Source organism: Aspergillus campestris (genome assembly GCF_002847485.1).
Source record: "Aspergillus campestris IBT 28561 chromosome Unknown P168scaffold_10, whole genome shotgun sequence".
Taxonomy (NCBI): domain Eukaryota; kingdom Fungi; phylum Ascomycota; class Eurotiomycetes; order Eurotiales; family Aspergillaceae; genus Aspergillus; species Aspergillus campestris.
The window spans coordinates 1449927-1464065 of NW_020194345.1; the positions used below are offsets into that span (position 1 = coordinate 1449927).

General features: G+C 56.1%; 5 protein-coding genes across 5 annotated transcripts; 3 read left to right on the forward strand and 2 right to left on the reverse strand.

Moving 5' to 3' along the window:
- Positions 1 to 1269: 1269 nt before the first annotated feature.
- On the forward strand, positions 1270 to 2256 carry P168DRAFT_292429 (uncharacterized protein). The gene is made up of 2 exons (XM_024837581.1): positions 1270 to 1971; positions 2021 to 2256. Exons 1-2 carry the CDS (start codon positions 1326 to 1328, stop codon positions 2140 to 2142), a joined length of 768 nt encoding a protein of 255 aa, XP_024690959.1. The 5' UTR covers positions 1270 to 1325; the 3' UTR covers positions 2143 to 2256.
- A 237-nt stretch (positions 2257 to 2493) lies between these two features.
- P168DRAFT_329295 (glutamyl-tRNA(Gln) amidotransferase, subunit A) lies at positions 2494 to 4496 on the reverse strand (the record flags this gene model as incomplete). The annotated part of the gene is made up of 2 exons (XM_024841455.1): positions 2494 to 2523; positions 2598 to 4496. The coding sequence occupies 2 exons, from the start codon at positions 4494 to 4496 to the stop codon at positions 2494 to 2496; spliced, it is 1929 nt and encodes a 642-aa protein (XP_024690960.1).
- A 1139-nt stretch (positions 4497 to 5635) lies between these two features.
- P168DRAFT_240845 (cytochrome P450) lies at positions 5636 to 7192 on the forward strand (the record flags this gene model as incomplete). The annotated part of the gene is made up of 1 exon (XM_024833737.1): positions 5636 to 7192. One exon carries the CDS (start codon positions 5636 to 5638, stop codon positions 7190 to 7192), a length of 1557 nt encoding a protein of 518 aa, XP_024690961.1.
- A 44-nt stretch (positions 7193 to 7236) lies between these two features.
- P168DRAFT_329296 (uncharacterized protein) lies at positions 7237 to 8835 on the reverse strand. The gene is made up of 2 exons (XM_024841456.1): positions 8640 to 8835; positions 7237 to 8587 (listed from the first exon to the last, which is right to left on the reverse strand). The coding sequence occupies exon 2, from the start codon at positions 8550 to 8552 to the stop codon at positions 7368 to 7370; it is 1185 nt and encodes a 394-aa protein (XP_024690962.1). The 5' UTR covers positions 8553 to 8587; positions 8640 to 8835; the 3' UTR covers positions 7237 to 7367.
- A 1247-nt stretch (positions 8836 to 10082) lies between these two features.
- Positions 10083 to 14132, forward strand: P168DRAFT_257664 (cation-transporting atpase). The gene is made up of 3 exons (XM_024834568.1): positions 10083 to 10494; positions 10547 to 13281; positions 13329 to 14132. Exons 1-3 carry the CDS (start codon positions 10423 to 10425, stop codon positions 13918 to 13920), a joined length of 3399 nt encoding a protein of 1132 aa, XP_024690963.1. The 5' UTR covers positions 10083 to 10422; the 3' UTR covers positions 13921 to 14132.
- The last annotated feature ends 7 nt before the right edge of the window (positions 14133 to 14139 follow it).

A 14139-nucleotide genomic window follows, 5' to 3' on the forward strand; every position in this document is an offset into this window, starting at 1 on the left:
TTGATTCCCCTCGCTTTGGGCGATGCGGTCACCTTCACTTTGGGTAGTCCAGACGACTATCGAGTCACCGGTGTATGTTTTCCCCCCTCTTGTTCCAGGGCTCCAGACACTCATGTCTCAACAGACAAACATCGCTGTGCCCACAGGTGATACACTCGAGATCCTGGGGAATGGCAAAGCGGACTACGGGGTCGACGTAGCAATCTCTGAGGAGATGCAAAAGAAGATCCAAGAAACCGTCAAGAATGACTGCAAGGATGAGTTGACCTCGGAATGTTTCGTGAAGATCCGCCAGATCATAGAGCACCAGGACACGGAGCTGCAGACGCGTTTTGCCCCTCTGGTGCCACTGGCCATCTTGGGGGCCTTGATGGCCGTGGGAGTGGGGTGGTATCTGGAGAAGTCCGAGGAGAGATACCAGCCGGTCCACATTCCTCTTCATGTCATTAGCACTGCTTCCTCCCTGGCGACGGCTAGTGAGATTGTCGTGGTTCCCACCGAGGGCGCGAAACCCATCACCATCACTGCCTCCCCTATTCCCACCGCCTCAGCGTACGTACTAGCCCCGCTCGTCTATAGTGCCATGATATCGCTGACAGACCACGACTAGAACTGCCACCGCTACGGTTTCCACGTACAATGATAGCGCTGACGGCCACGAAAAGGGCGATGTCGCGATTATCATCCCCGAAGAAATCGCCAAAATTCTGGACGACTACCTGGGAAAAGACCAGACAAGTAGCTGTCCCGACGGCGAGTCCTTCGAGAAGAAGAAGAAACGCCAACTTGGTGGGCTCTCGGGCTCCGTGTGCGGAGCCGAGCTCACAATGATGAACAACGCAATCGCCGGCACGATGCTCACCATCATGGGCACACAGGTCCCACCCAGGATCCGGGGCGACGCCGTCCGGGCCATGAACCAGGCTATTGCCTTTGTCCGGAGCCACTCCGGAAGCTTGCGAATGACAGCCGACCAAGCCGCCCAGGTGGCCGAGTTCCTGTATCCTCTGGTGTGGCAGAAGATGGTAAATGGTCAGGCCCTCAAGGGCACCAATGTCATCCCCAAAGACTCGATTGACACGGAGAACGAGGACGAGTGTGACAAGGACAAAAAGCACACCGCCACCAACTGCAACGTTGGATGCGAGGCCGCTGGCCGACTGGTCGAGTGCTCCACCAAGTGCTCTCGTGCGACCGCATGCACCAGCACCTCCGGAGCGACGACCACCACTGCCTTCAAACCCTGGACGGCAATCCCGTACCCATTGGCGACGGCGACGAGTAAGCCGAAAGCCGAATGTAATGACACGCCCTCCGATTTTGGAATGCAATTCTTCACCGACAAGATTTACGGGGGATTCTGCGACAAGGTCTCGAAGGGCGAGAAGTCGGAGACCACGGTCGACAAGGACGGGAAGACGTTGAACAAACGCATGCCCCCTCCGACGCACGACCCTGCCCAGTTTACCCTCAGCTACGAGCCCAACAAGGATGGCGGAGAATGTCAACTTGAATGCAAGGACGCATTCTACCTGTTGACCGGATCATGTGGAGCGCAAAACAACCTGTACATGGGCGGCAAAGTGGACGTCGGCTGCGGAAAATACGCTTTCTCCATCAGTCGCCCAGAAGAGCCCGAGGAGGAACCGGAGCCCGAGTTGAAGCTGAGTGAGCGGGTGTGCTTTGACGAGTGGAGGCATAATGACGTGCCCCGATACAAGGAAGACAGCGATTGGTGGGAGCGTATCCTCTCGAGATCGTGCGACGACCACGGCGCAGATGCAAAGGTCACACCGGACAAGACGATCTCCTCGATGCCGAACGGGTGGATGAACAATCCGTTTATCTGGACCGGAGCAGTGTGGATGAAGGGATGTGAGGCCGAGGGCAACTCCCAGAGCTTGCAGCAACCACTGCCGCATGATAGCAGCGTCACCTGTCGGAGTCTCATTTTGAACAACTATCTGAAGTGTAAGTGCCTCTCTGACCGATACTAAGAACACGAGACTGACTTTCGCAGGCAACAATGGTGGCACTGGCGGTCATATTGATGCCGGATGTGTGCGGTACACTTTCATGCCGAAGGGCCCCACCAAGGAAGACGACGTGGGGTTAGAGACCGATATGTATGGTAGGGGATAAATGAGCCTGTCCGTCAGTGGCTCTGGGTTGGACCTAGTATACTTGCCAGGTTGAATGGCCATAATTGCGTGGGATAAAGTATTGTCTTTTTAGTATTCATAAAGCAGGAATTCAGGATATTGCAACGTTCACTCCGCCCTTGGAGGCGGTTAATTTCATGAAATACCTACTGAGCCCGCCCTAATCACAAACAAGTCAACGGCTGAATTTGGCCACAAAAATGTATAGTTTGACACATTGGTCGCTAACGAATTGGACTGTTACATATACACCGTCGCAAGGGCGAACTGACCCCATGCCCAGGTAGTAATCGTTGTATCCACGAGATATCCCGAAATGTATGTGGTAGGTTTAGTCTAGGAAGACAATGGCCTCCAAGCGCTAAGACCACAGTCACTGTATAGTACAAAAAGGCGGACCGCCTAGGTAGAATACATACGAGGCCCAACCCCTACAGACTGCAATATACCCTTCTCGCCCAATGCGGCCACCAAATCAGCTAGGACGTGGTCGCATCCCCGCGCCATCTGCAGCGCCGCCGTGACAGGGAGGTACTCCTCATGGAGGGTAATCGCACTCTGATAGGGGATCTCGCCCAGGGGTACCACCACCTCCGGCGCTCCCGCCATGACGGAGGCATAATCCGTACTCCACCCAAAGGGTGGGGACACTGTTGACTCGTAGTACTCGTCGCGGTAGTCGACCTCACCGGATGAAAACATACTGACCACCAGAGCCTCGGAACAGGATGCCTCGTCGGATCGTCCGAAGCCAAGGGTCTCCCACCACTCACGGAAGATCGTCATGTTGCGCAGAGCGACCTCGTAGGCTGCGTCCCCGCCGCGGTCCTGTCCCCACTGCCAGCGGTAACGCGGGCCGGGGTTAATGAAGGGCCGCCGACCGTCGTAGCGGCTCGCGTAGTCCGCGTAGAGAGGCTTGGCCAGTCGATTGTATTGGTCCACTGCGGTTATAATAGCATAGGTTTCGTTCAGAAGATGGTTGAGCTCCAGAGGTGCGGAGGCGTGTGTGTCGCGCCACCGCTGCTGAATGTTCACTAACGTCCGTGGCACCTGCAGAAACCCCTCCAGCCGGTCCGCGAAGCGTGTGAGGAGGTGATGGGCATGGGGACTCATCCCGGCGCCATCCCACCCATCATCCGCCAGCAGCAGTTGGCGCGGAAACGACGTGTAATTGCGCTCGAAGTTTGGATACCACGACTGCACGGTCCGCGCCCACAGTCCCGAGTGACGGGCAAGCATCCCGGCGGTATCTAGCAGCGGGGATAGCGGCAGGACATGGTCGAGCGAGATGGCCCCCGTCGACGGTCGGTTCCCGTAAACACCTTGCAGCGCCGCGGGGAAGCGGACAGAGCCACCCGTATCACTGCCCACGGCCAGATCCAACCATTCATACGACGCAATCGCCGCTCCAGACCCAGACGATGACCCGCCCGGCGCTTGGTATCCATCCCCGCGCGGGTTGAAGGGACAGTGGAAGTCGACCCAATCGGCGGTGGGCCGATCGCCAGTGGAGAACTGCACCGTGCCGGTCTTGCCCACGACAACAGCTCCCAGGTCAATCAACCGTTGGATGGACGACGCCGTGACGTTCTGCCGCCCATAAAGAAAGTAATATGATCGACTCCCCCCGCTCGTGCGGAGTCCCTTGATGTGGAAGATGTCCTTAACTCCCACCCGCAAGCCCGCCAGAGGCTGTTCACGCGTGGGGGTCGAATATAGCCGGGAGGGCACGGCAACATCCTTGGTCATGGCGTTCTCCGTGATGGCGGGAAACGCCATGAACCCCCCTTTCTCGTCGCTGATCGTGGCCTGGACAAAAGCCATGTTATGGTCGGGGTAAAGTCGATATGCGCGGAACACCTGTCCGGTATGTTGGGAAACAAAGTAGGGCCCCGGGGAAAGGCCCATGGTAAGGTTTGCGGAAACCCAAGGCCCAGCGACCACCCCAGGTCCCGCGAGTAGGGTCTCCATGCCTACTGATTGGAGGGTCAGCATAAAGTCATCCATCGGGAGACCATTATCGCCCTGGTGGCTCGACGCAAGATAGACAGCGCCGAGGAAGGCATCCTGGAAGACATCATCTTCATGGCGGAAAGAGGCCAGAACAGAGTCGAGTTGCGTGGTGGCGTTGACAGAGAGGACAGTGAGAGGAACCATGCCCGTCCCGTCGCTCGGACTGAATGGAAATGGGGAATCGACCAAGTCATATTGGAACCGCGACACCGGAATACCACTGAGAAAGTAGGGGATGTCATTGAGGGTCAGAGTCTGCCCATCCGGAATGGTAGTGCCTACTACGGCGGCGGCCAACAAAGTCACAGTACATAGACGCATGGTAGGACATCGGGACATCACCGCCCTTCTTTACAATTCAATCTCTGAAAGCAGACCGGAGACGAGTGTCTTTTATCCTCCTTTTTGCCAGGCTGGTGGATCTCGCGTCGGATGTTCTACCCGGTGACGACTCAGGGTAAGATACGTCCATCTGATATGATTCCGCAACTCCTTGCGTCATCTCGAAGCGGAATGCGCCGTCCGGCTCGATCTCAGGGACCCGATCCTTGCCAGATCACCCTTCACGTCCTTTATCGGAAAGCAGCGGGGAAGCAGGGGGTCGCGGAGAGTGCTCCTCTGCACTTCGCCCAGACCCAGGACATACCGACAGGGATAAGAGTGCATAGGCACAAATACAATCAAGTCTCGACCGTAATTCCGATATCCCAGATCCCGCGTGCATTTCAATCCTGGAGCTGGTCGACATTAAACCTCGTCCCCGGCATGTCTTATCGTTGAAACGACCAAAGTCAGGCTCGTTGAAACGACCAATGTCAGGCCTGTTGCCGACTTCTCACCCATCAGGTCATCTCTCATGCCCGCAGTCGAAAATGCTATTGACGTGTGTTTCCCTTTGGCGCGTTGACTGCAATAGAATAAACGCCCAGAGCTTGGCCTTTTTGGCAGCAGAAGACTCCATGCATTGAAGGATTCGACAGCCTTGGCCTTTTTATTCCGCCAATCATCAGATCGATATGTCGCTGGGGTTCCACTACTCTGCATGAGTGCACACCCAGCCTGACAGCCGATGGACCCTAGTTCCAACGGCGGACTTTTGAACTCCAATGAAAAGACGCCGCGTCCCTCCCGCTCTTGAGATAGAGACCCTCGACACACCAGCATGGGGCCCGAGTTGTGAGTAGTCCGTGGCCGGTGTTAGAGCCTTGCCCTAAGCCAACTCCTTGTCCAATACCCCGCAAGTACAGCCGCCGCACTGTTATTGGCGAAACGGATGAGTTAGCCAGCTCAAAAGGGCTACTATGTCTCTTATCTCCGTTTGGGCGCGCGACGATCCCGTGTTGGCCAGCGAACTAGAAAATGCTGGGTTTCATAAGTACCCCGGCGACTGCCCTTTGCCCATTTGCACAATTCTCAACCGGTTGATGTGAAGAAGAGGACCTCTTTCGGCTTCAGCAACGATGGGCCTGACCATTACCACGGCGCTGATTGCCCTGGTCGTCTGGCGACTGCTGTATGAATATCGTCGCGACCGTGGCCTTCCTCCTGGCCCTCGTCGGCTGCCACTAATTGGAAACCTTCACCAGGCACCGCAAGTGCTGCCCTGGCGCACCTTCGACGCCTGGTGTAAGCAATATGGTCCCATCGTGAGCGCTCAGTTCGGGCGCCAGACCACCATTTTCATTTCAGACGGCGCCATGGCGAAAGACCTCCTCGACAAACGCAGCAACATCTACAGCGACCGGCCATGGCTGGTCATGGCCCGCGACAACGTCACCAAGGGCATGCATCTCTTGCTGCGTCCCTATGACGACCGTTACAAACTTCACCAGAGAATGGAGGCCCCCGTGCTCGCTCCCCGCGCCTCCTCCACATATCTCCCCATCCAAGACCTCGAAAGCAAGCAGCTACTGCGCGACCTGCTTTCGTCCAATGACTTCTCGCATGCATTCGAGCGCTACAGCATCAGCCTCCTGTTCGCCCTCGCCTACGGCTTCCGTATAGAGACAGGCACCGAGCCCGAGCTCGACTGGGCCCGTGAAGTCCAGGATAACTTTGTCTTCGCCGCGCGAGTAGGCACCTGGATCGTGGATGCAATTCCTATTCTCAATACCCTGCCGCCGCGCCTAGCGCCTTGGAAACGCGTCGCCGAAAAGCTGTACAAGGTTGAATCCGAGGCGCACATCAGGAACATGAACCGCGGCCTTGCTAGCGATTCCTGGAACTGGACCAAGGAGTTCTCGAAGTCCAAGCAGTCCAAGGAAATGGACACCCTCGAATTCGCATACGACCTTGGTATTTTGGCCAATGCCGGCTTTGAGACTACCTCCGTCGCCATGGGCATATTTGTTCTTGCCACCCAGGCGTATCCGGCGTTCGTCGCCCGCGCCCAAGAGGAGCTCGACCGCGTAGTCGGGCACGATCGACTGCCTGGCCCGGGGGATAAGAACCATCTCCCATACATCCAGGCCGTGGTGGAGGAGACGCTGCGATGGCGACCGCTCGCACCCCAGGGCGTTCCTCATGCCACAACGCAAGAAGACACCTACGGCGGATATCGAATCCCCAAGGGGGCTACTATCGTTCCCTTGTTCTGGTCCATGTGCCAGGATGGGAGCCACTACGAACGGCCGCTCGAGTTCCTCCCCGAGCGGTGGCTGGCCCCGTCGGACGATCCCGACCGGTTCACCAATTATTTTGGTTTCGGCCGTCGCATCTGCACCGGGCGTCACATTGCCAAAAACTCGCTCTTCATGCTTATTACTCGCATTCTTTGGGGATTCAACATTTCTCGGCCCCGGGGTCCGGAGGGTAAGCCTGTTCCCGTGGATGATCTCGCGTTTGGCTCGGGGTTCGTATCGTCTCCAGACCCGTTCCAGGTGGTTTTTGAGCCGCGAAGCGAGCATGCTCGGGAGGTGATGGAGAGCGAGTGGGAGCTGACAGAGAAGGACCTCAGTGTGTTGATGAATGGGGTTAAGGAGCATCAAAAGTCTCTGGGACTGGAGATACGCGCGTAGTATGGTTAACGGGGCACTGCATGAGAAGTCTCAGCGACTGCACCAAAATACTGAACAGCATCTTTGGTCGGCCATGATATGACCGATATCCCAACAAAAAGCGCTTTGAACATAATCTGACCGCCATAAATATAGTCTTGATTCGATTTTACAGTGATCCTTTTTGTAGTTACTGTCATCCAAGGCCGGCGGACTCCTGGCTGGCCCTTGCGAATAGTACCATCAACAACGCCGTTTCATTGGCCAGCGGTCGCGTCCAGAATTGAGACGACTGTATTTGCTCCAACGCCAATCGGTAGAAGTTGTCGAGCAGTGAGCTTTCCCCGCCTGGTACATCCGGCCTCAACCGCAGTGCAGCTGCCATGGCCATGTATACCTGGAACCGGGCCAACGACGCTGAGCAAGAATTGATAGGAGCCAGTGTCTCGCGGTCATACATAATATTGAGAGAAGCCTGAAGGGATTTTCGATTGAGCGGCACGCCCAGCCCAGGAGCTTTGTCGCAAATGAAGTCTAAGAGATCATCGGCCTCGGCACGATTGGGTACAGTAAAGTGCTCTGGTTCTTCACCGAAGGGAGAAACTCCAATCCCTTGCACTTCCACCAGGCAATCGCCTGCTCCAGGTAAGGAAGGCTTTAGAATATCCGCATTTGTATCTAGTGTCAAGGACGACACAGATGACCTTCGCGATGGGGATGGTAGTGCAAAGCTTCCAGGCGGGAGAGAACATCGCGCCTCCCATGTTGGAGACGAGGAAGCAGACAGCGGCGGGGTGAGATTGGCGCCCAGCTGCATCGGCATCAGCTGGGCACCTATAGCCATCGAAGCCGTGTTTGATCCCGATGCCACCGGAACTCCGGATGGCGACATTGCCGTTTGCATGGGCGTCGGATTCGCACACTCCACGATCTGGATTCGGGGAACGTCGAAAGGTGGCGTGCCCCCGTCATTCACATGTGGGTTAAATGATGGACATACAAATGGAGATGACATGGAATCTGTGGGGCTGGGATCAATCGGGAACGACGGCCACACCGGTAGATCCTCAGTGACGGTTTCACTTTGCATGCTTGAGAGAATAGAACTGAGCGTAGCGACCTGTGCTTCCAACTCCTGTACCCGTTTCTCCAAGCAAGCTTGCGCCTCCCCTTTGCGGTGTCGAATACAAACCATGGAGAAGCGTCGGCAGGTAGCACAGGGAGTGTTCCCATCGCAACGAATCTTTCGCCTCCGACAGCGCTCACAAGCTGCTGTCACCGATCGAGGCCGTGACCATGTATCTACCGGCTGGCTCTCTACCGTCGCATGCTGCTGAGGATTTGGGGAGTTCGACTCGGGCAAGGTCGACGGCACATCCATTGCTGTAACACTCGTGACCGCAGGTAGTAACGCAGCTTCACCATGCGAGGGTCAGCACAGCAACAACAATTCAATCGGCCGGCCTACCATGACAGGTGAGCAAGCTAGTAACCGACTGCTCGGAAGTGACTCATCAATATCTGCCCACATTGATTAAATCGTAATGCTTCGTGGGGTTGGCTGGTAGGTGCAACGTGAGATATCGAGGGGTACAGCATGCCCCGCTTAGGACAAGAGCACTGCCACCACGACCCTCCTCGGCGATCCACTCGCATCGTCGATCCAGCTTCGCTCCACGCAGAAAGGTGCGGGTGAGCTGTATCCTTTACCAGAGACCATAGCCATTGGTGGGTTCTTCCTGTAGCAAAGAAGAAGATGGCTTGGGTTGGGGTTTGGTTTGGCAACCGGCCCAAAGTTTAAATGGCATCTTCCCATTGTCGAATTGAACATCAAAGAAGCAAGAAGTGACCCGGCTCTCGGGCAGCATTGGAGTGGACATCAGACAGCAATGCGGATTATTTCCCATCGCACGACGGGTCGAATCCCTCGACTGGTCTAGCTGTTACCGACTGAGGTCCAGCACGAGTAATTTACAGGGATCGAACGAAGACTCTGCGGATCCACAGATTGGCTCACCAAAGGCCGCAGCAGATCTATGGTCTGTGCCATATAGAGCAGATGTTGGTGCTTTGATGAGGAAGACCTGGGTCCTGTTTTTGTCATTTGTAACATCCGGTCAGTGGCACAGTAGGGGAATACACCATTCAGTGTTCAGTCTGCATACTATTGTGCAGTTTAGCCACGGTCGGCCTCGTCAATCGGTCTCTCTTGGAGCAATGCCACGAACATACCGCAGGCACAGGGAGTCAACGATTTCATCACACGGCATCTTCCTACCCTAGCTCAATATATAGAGTGCGTTCAAAGTTTGGCTCCACTAGTCTCAGCCACTGCCTTAGAATACCGAGCGGCATTTTGGCCGGGCTTGAGATGACTTATGTCCCTTCAATGAATCACTGGACCGTGGATATCGAGCAGCCATTCACTAACATTTAGCTCCAAGTCCTTTCCCGTGGACCTAGCCATTTACCGGATGAGGCCATTGATCTCGGTTGAGTTCTGAAAAACCTTGTGCGAAACCCAGTCCCAAGGCTCCGGCCGAGTAGAATTACAGACCAGCCTCACTCCGCCCCATTCACATTTTCTGGAAAGGCTGCGCGGCGAATCCCTCGGGGAGAATGTAAGGGCGATCGACCTGCCATAGCTCGGGCAAGGCTCCGCCCCCGCGGGCGAGGCCAGGAGCTACCTGCAGAGGCTATCAGTCCAGGGAGTCGGTAGCTTATCATCCCCGACAGGTCGAATGTTCCACAGAGGTGTGCTTGAGGCTCAAGGCTCCACCAGTGCTAGGATGTGTTCCCTGCTAGCTACTATGATGACATCAGTGCGACGGCAATGCGTGTGGATCTTAATAAAGCCGCATCTTAGGCCCAGGGTAACCACAGCAATACGGCACATGCGATGAGAGGCTGTGCTCGGGGTCCGTGGATACTCACAGATCTAGCACAGTCGAGGGTGCACGATCATCGTAAGTCGATTATAATATGCTAGTGCCACGACCATCCCGTGCCGGTAATTGGGAGATATAGTCCGCAAGTCCGGTGGGAAAGCGGGCTTGGCTCCGCGTTGGGCTTCTTGGGACCACTCGGTCACAGGTGCCGCGTTGACAAAGTTTCACGCCCCCGGCTCCAGATCCTAGTCAAGGGGGCTGTGCAGGCCTCTTTTAAATTTACTCCCCCGGTGTATAGACACCAGTGATATCGAGAAGATTTCCTCATGGAAGCCCAAGACGCATACCCAGGCTACCCAAATCATGCGGCCGGCGGATAACACCGAGGATGCCTCGAGGGAGGTTTCAGTGCCGGCGATTACCGTCCATGTTCCCGTCAGTCGTAGGTCGTTTTCTCGCTGCTCTTTCGACACTGACCTCTGTCTAGGAAATTAATACAACTCTCGTCGAGTCTGACGGCCCGCACGAGGCGCTACTGACGGATGGAGCGACCCAGCAACACCTTTCAAGCAACTTGACGCCCGTCGCAGGCGAATACGCCGGTCGAGATCGGGCGATGAGCGGTAGCACTGTCGCGCCCAGCAGGTCCCAGTTGGAAATTCCCTCCGAGAAGCAGCGACGGTCAAGTTCAGTGTCTAGTCTCTTTTCGATCAAGGAAAAGGACAATGCCCTGGAACCCGATCCTGGCTGCGAGGCCGACTTCCGGGTGGAGAACAACCCCTTCTCGTTCTCGCCGGGCCAACTCAACAAGCTTTTTAACCCTAAGTCATTACCGGCGCTCATGGCCCTCGGTGGACTTTCGGGACTGGCGAAGGGGATCCACGCTGATATAGTGACGGGCCTTTCCATGGGCCCCACAAACCATAATGACCGTGACGGGCCGAAAGAAGCAGCTCCGGGTTCATCTCCAGACGCTGCCGAGCGAATCCGTGTCTTCAAAGGCAATGTGCTTCCGGAAAAGAAACCCACGCCGCTCTGGAAGCTAGTGTGGATAGCTTATAATGATAAAATCCTGATCCTCCTGACAGCAGCAGCCATGATATCCCTGGCATTAGGGCTATACGAGACTTTCGAGGCGCACAAGCCGGGCGAAGGCATGTCAGTGGACTGGGTCGAGGGATGTGCGATCTGCGTCGCCATCGTGATCGTTGTCATGGTAGGCTCGTTGAACGACTACCAGAAGGAGAGAGCCTTCGCGAAGCTCAACGCAAAGAAGGAAGACCGGGAGGTGACGGTCACTCGGTCAGGCAAGGCTGTCCGCATTTCTGTCCATGACCTCCTGGTTGGCGACATCTTGCACCTTGAGCCTGGCGATCTGGTCGCTGTCGACGCGGTCTTCATTGAGGGACACAACGTAAAGTGCGACGAGTCGTCTGCAACAGGCGAATCCGATCAGCTCAAAAAGACAGGGGCAGAGCGGGTGGTGAGCCTGATAGAGCATGGTCACACCCAACTCCGAGATTTAGATCCCTTTATCATCTCCGGCAGCAAGGTCCTCGAAGGCGTTGGCACCTGTTTGGTCACGTCAGTTGGCGTCAATGCCAGCTACGGCAAAATCCTCATGGCGATGCGCCAAGATATGGAAGCCACCCCGTTACAGAAGAAACTGGATGGCCTGGCCACCGCCATTGCGAAACTTGGGAGCGCGGCCGCCATCCTTCTGTTTTTTGTCCTGCTGTTCCGTTTCCTAGGGTCCCTCTCTGGCAATCATATGAGCAGCACCGAAAGGGCGTCCGAGTTCACCGATATCCTCATCGTGGCCATCACGGTGATCGTCGTGGCCGTTCCCGAGGGCTTGCCCCTGGCCGTCACTTTGGCTCTCGCCTACGCGACGACGCGCATGGTGAAGCTCAACAACCTAGTCCGCGTCCTCAAATCCTGCGAAACAATGGGAAACGCGACCACCGTATGCTCCGACAAGACCGGCACCTTGACGCAAAACCGCATGACCGTCGTCACGGGAACTTTCGGTGCGGACGCCTTCGACGACAAGAATCAGACCGGTGACGAACGCCGGTCAACTGCTTTCGCGCGCGACATAGCTCCAGAGTATAGACGTATGCTGATCGAGTCGGTCGCCGTAAACTCGACCGCATTTGAGGGCGAGGAAAACGGCGCCCTGGGGTTCGTTGGTTCCAAAACCGAGACCGCCTTGCTGGGATTCGCGCGCGACGTCCTCGGCATGGGTTCCCTAGCGGAAGAGCGGGCGAATGTAAAGCTCGTCCAATTGATGCCATTCGACTCTGGCCGTAAATGCATGGGTGCGGTCATCCAACTCCCGGACGGGCGATATCGCTTTCTTGTCAAGGGCGCGGCGGAGATTCTACTAGGGTATAGCACCCGGCTCTGTACGCCTTCTGGGGATGTTGGTGACCTGGATGATAGCCAACGGAGCCGTCTGGACGACGTCATCTTGGACTATGCAAGACAGTCTCTTCGCACCATATCCCTAGTCTTTCGAGACTTTCCGACATGGCCCCCGGTCGAAGCTGTCAGTGAGGAGGATCCAAATGGGGCAACCATATCTTTACTTCTCGAAAACATGGCGTTGATCGGAATCGTGGGCATCCAGGATCCCATTCGGCCGGGTGTTCCTGAGGCCGTGGCCAAGTGCCAGCATGCCGGCGTGACCGTCCGGATGGTCACCGGTGACAACATGGTTACCGCCAAAGCGATCGCCACCGACTGTGGAATTTACTCGGGGGGTGTGGTGATGGAGGGGCCCCAGTTCCGCGCGCTATCCGATGAGCAGTTCATGGAAGTCCTCCCCCATCTGCAAGTACTGGCGCGCTCCTCGCCCGAGGACAAGAAGATTCTTGTGACCCGACTCCGAGACATGGGAGAGATTGTGGCCGTCACTGGCGACGGGACCAACGATGGACCAGCGCTCAAGGCGGCCAATATTGGGTTTTCGATGGGCATCTCCGGGACGGAAGTAGCCAAGGAAGCGTCGGCGATCGTTCTCATGGATGACAATTTCGCCTCGATCCTCACTGCGTTGATGTGGGGACGAGCTGTCAACGATGCCGTGCGGAAATTCCTACAGTTCCAAGTCACGGTCAATATCACCGCCGTCTTGTTGACCTTCATCTCGTCCGTGTCTGACCCGGAGATGCGGTCAGTGCTGACGGCCGTCCAGCTCCTGTGGATCAACCTGATAATGTAAGTCCAATCCCTCCAGATTCAACCCAGTCTAACCCTGTTTCCAGGGATTCTCTCGCCGCCCTAGCGCTGGCGACCGACCCTCCCACGGAGGAGATTCTCGACCGACCGCCCGCCAAAGGAGGCGCGCCGTTGATATCCACCACAATGTGGAAAATGATCATCGGCCAATCCATCTTCCAACTGACGGTGACCCTGACCCTGCACTTCGGCCACCACCTTTTACCCTACCCCGACGCCGAACGTCGATCCATCATTTTCAACACATTTGTGTGGATGCAGATCTTCAACGAGTTCAACAACCGGCGTCTGGATAACCAGTTCAATATCTTCACGGGCCTCCACCGCAACTGGTTTTTCATCGGCATCACCTGTCTCATGGTGGGCGGTCAGATAATTATCGCTTATTTCGGCGGGGCTGCGTTCAGCATTGTGCCGATCTACGGGGAACAGTGGGCGATCTGCGTCCTGGTTGCGGCCATCAGTTGGCCCTGGGCTATTGCTGTTCGCTTTTTTCCCGATGTTTGGTTCGCGGCGGTGGTACGGACGGTCGGGAAACCGGTCGTCCCTGTTTATCAGTGGTTGGGTAGGGGAGTGAACACTGTAGTCAGAGGCGTGAAGCGCCTATTCAGGCGGTAGACGGGGATGATGATCTTCACAGACGCCGTGTATATATTTTATCACGTTGATCAGACGAGGCTGAACATGGTCGCAGTACTAATGCTGCTAGTCCAAATGGGATGGAAGTGGAGGAGAAGAGAGGAGAAGGACAGGAGACTAAGGGGAAGAAAGTAAACTCCCTGCCGATCGCCTGTCATACGAACTCTAGTGTCGCGTTGGCGGGACGCGAGGGGCATG

Excerpts from the sequence above, each read along its gene's own strand:
- P168DRAFT_292429 (XM_024837581.1), top strand. The coding sequence starts at position 1,326 with ATGCAATTCTTCACCGACAAGATTTACGGGGGATTCTGCGACAAGGTC. Across the intron at positions 1,972-2,020 it reads TTTGAACAACTATCTGAAGT|GCAACAATGGTGGCACTGGC; the intron begins GTAAGTGCCTCT and ends TGACTTTCGCAG.
- P168DRAFT_329296 (XM_024841456.1), bottom strand. The coding sequence starts at position 8,552 with ATGGATGTGCCGTCGACCTTGCCCGAGTCGAACTCCCCAAATCCTCAG.
- P168DRAFT_257664 (XM_024834568.1), top strand. The coding sequence starts at position 10,423 with ATGCGGCCGGCGGATAACACCGAGGATGCCTCGAGGGAGGTTTCAGTG. Across the intron at positions 10,495-10,546 it reads CGATTACCGTCCATGTTCCC|GAAATTAATACAACTCTCGT; the intron begins GTCAGTCGTAGG and ends ACCTCTGTCTAG. Across the intron at positions 13,282-13,328 it reads CTGTGGATCAACCTGATAAT|GGATTCTCTCGCCGCCCTAG; the intron begins GTAAGTCCAATC and ends CCCTGTTTCCAG.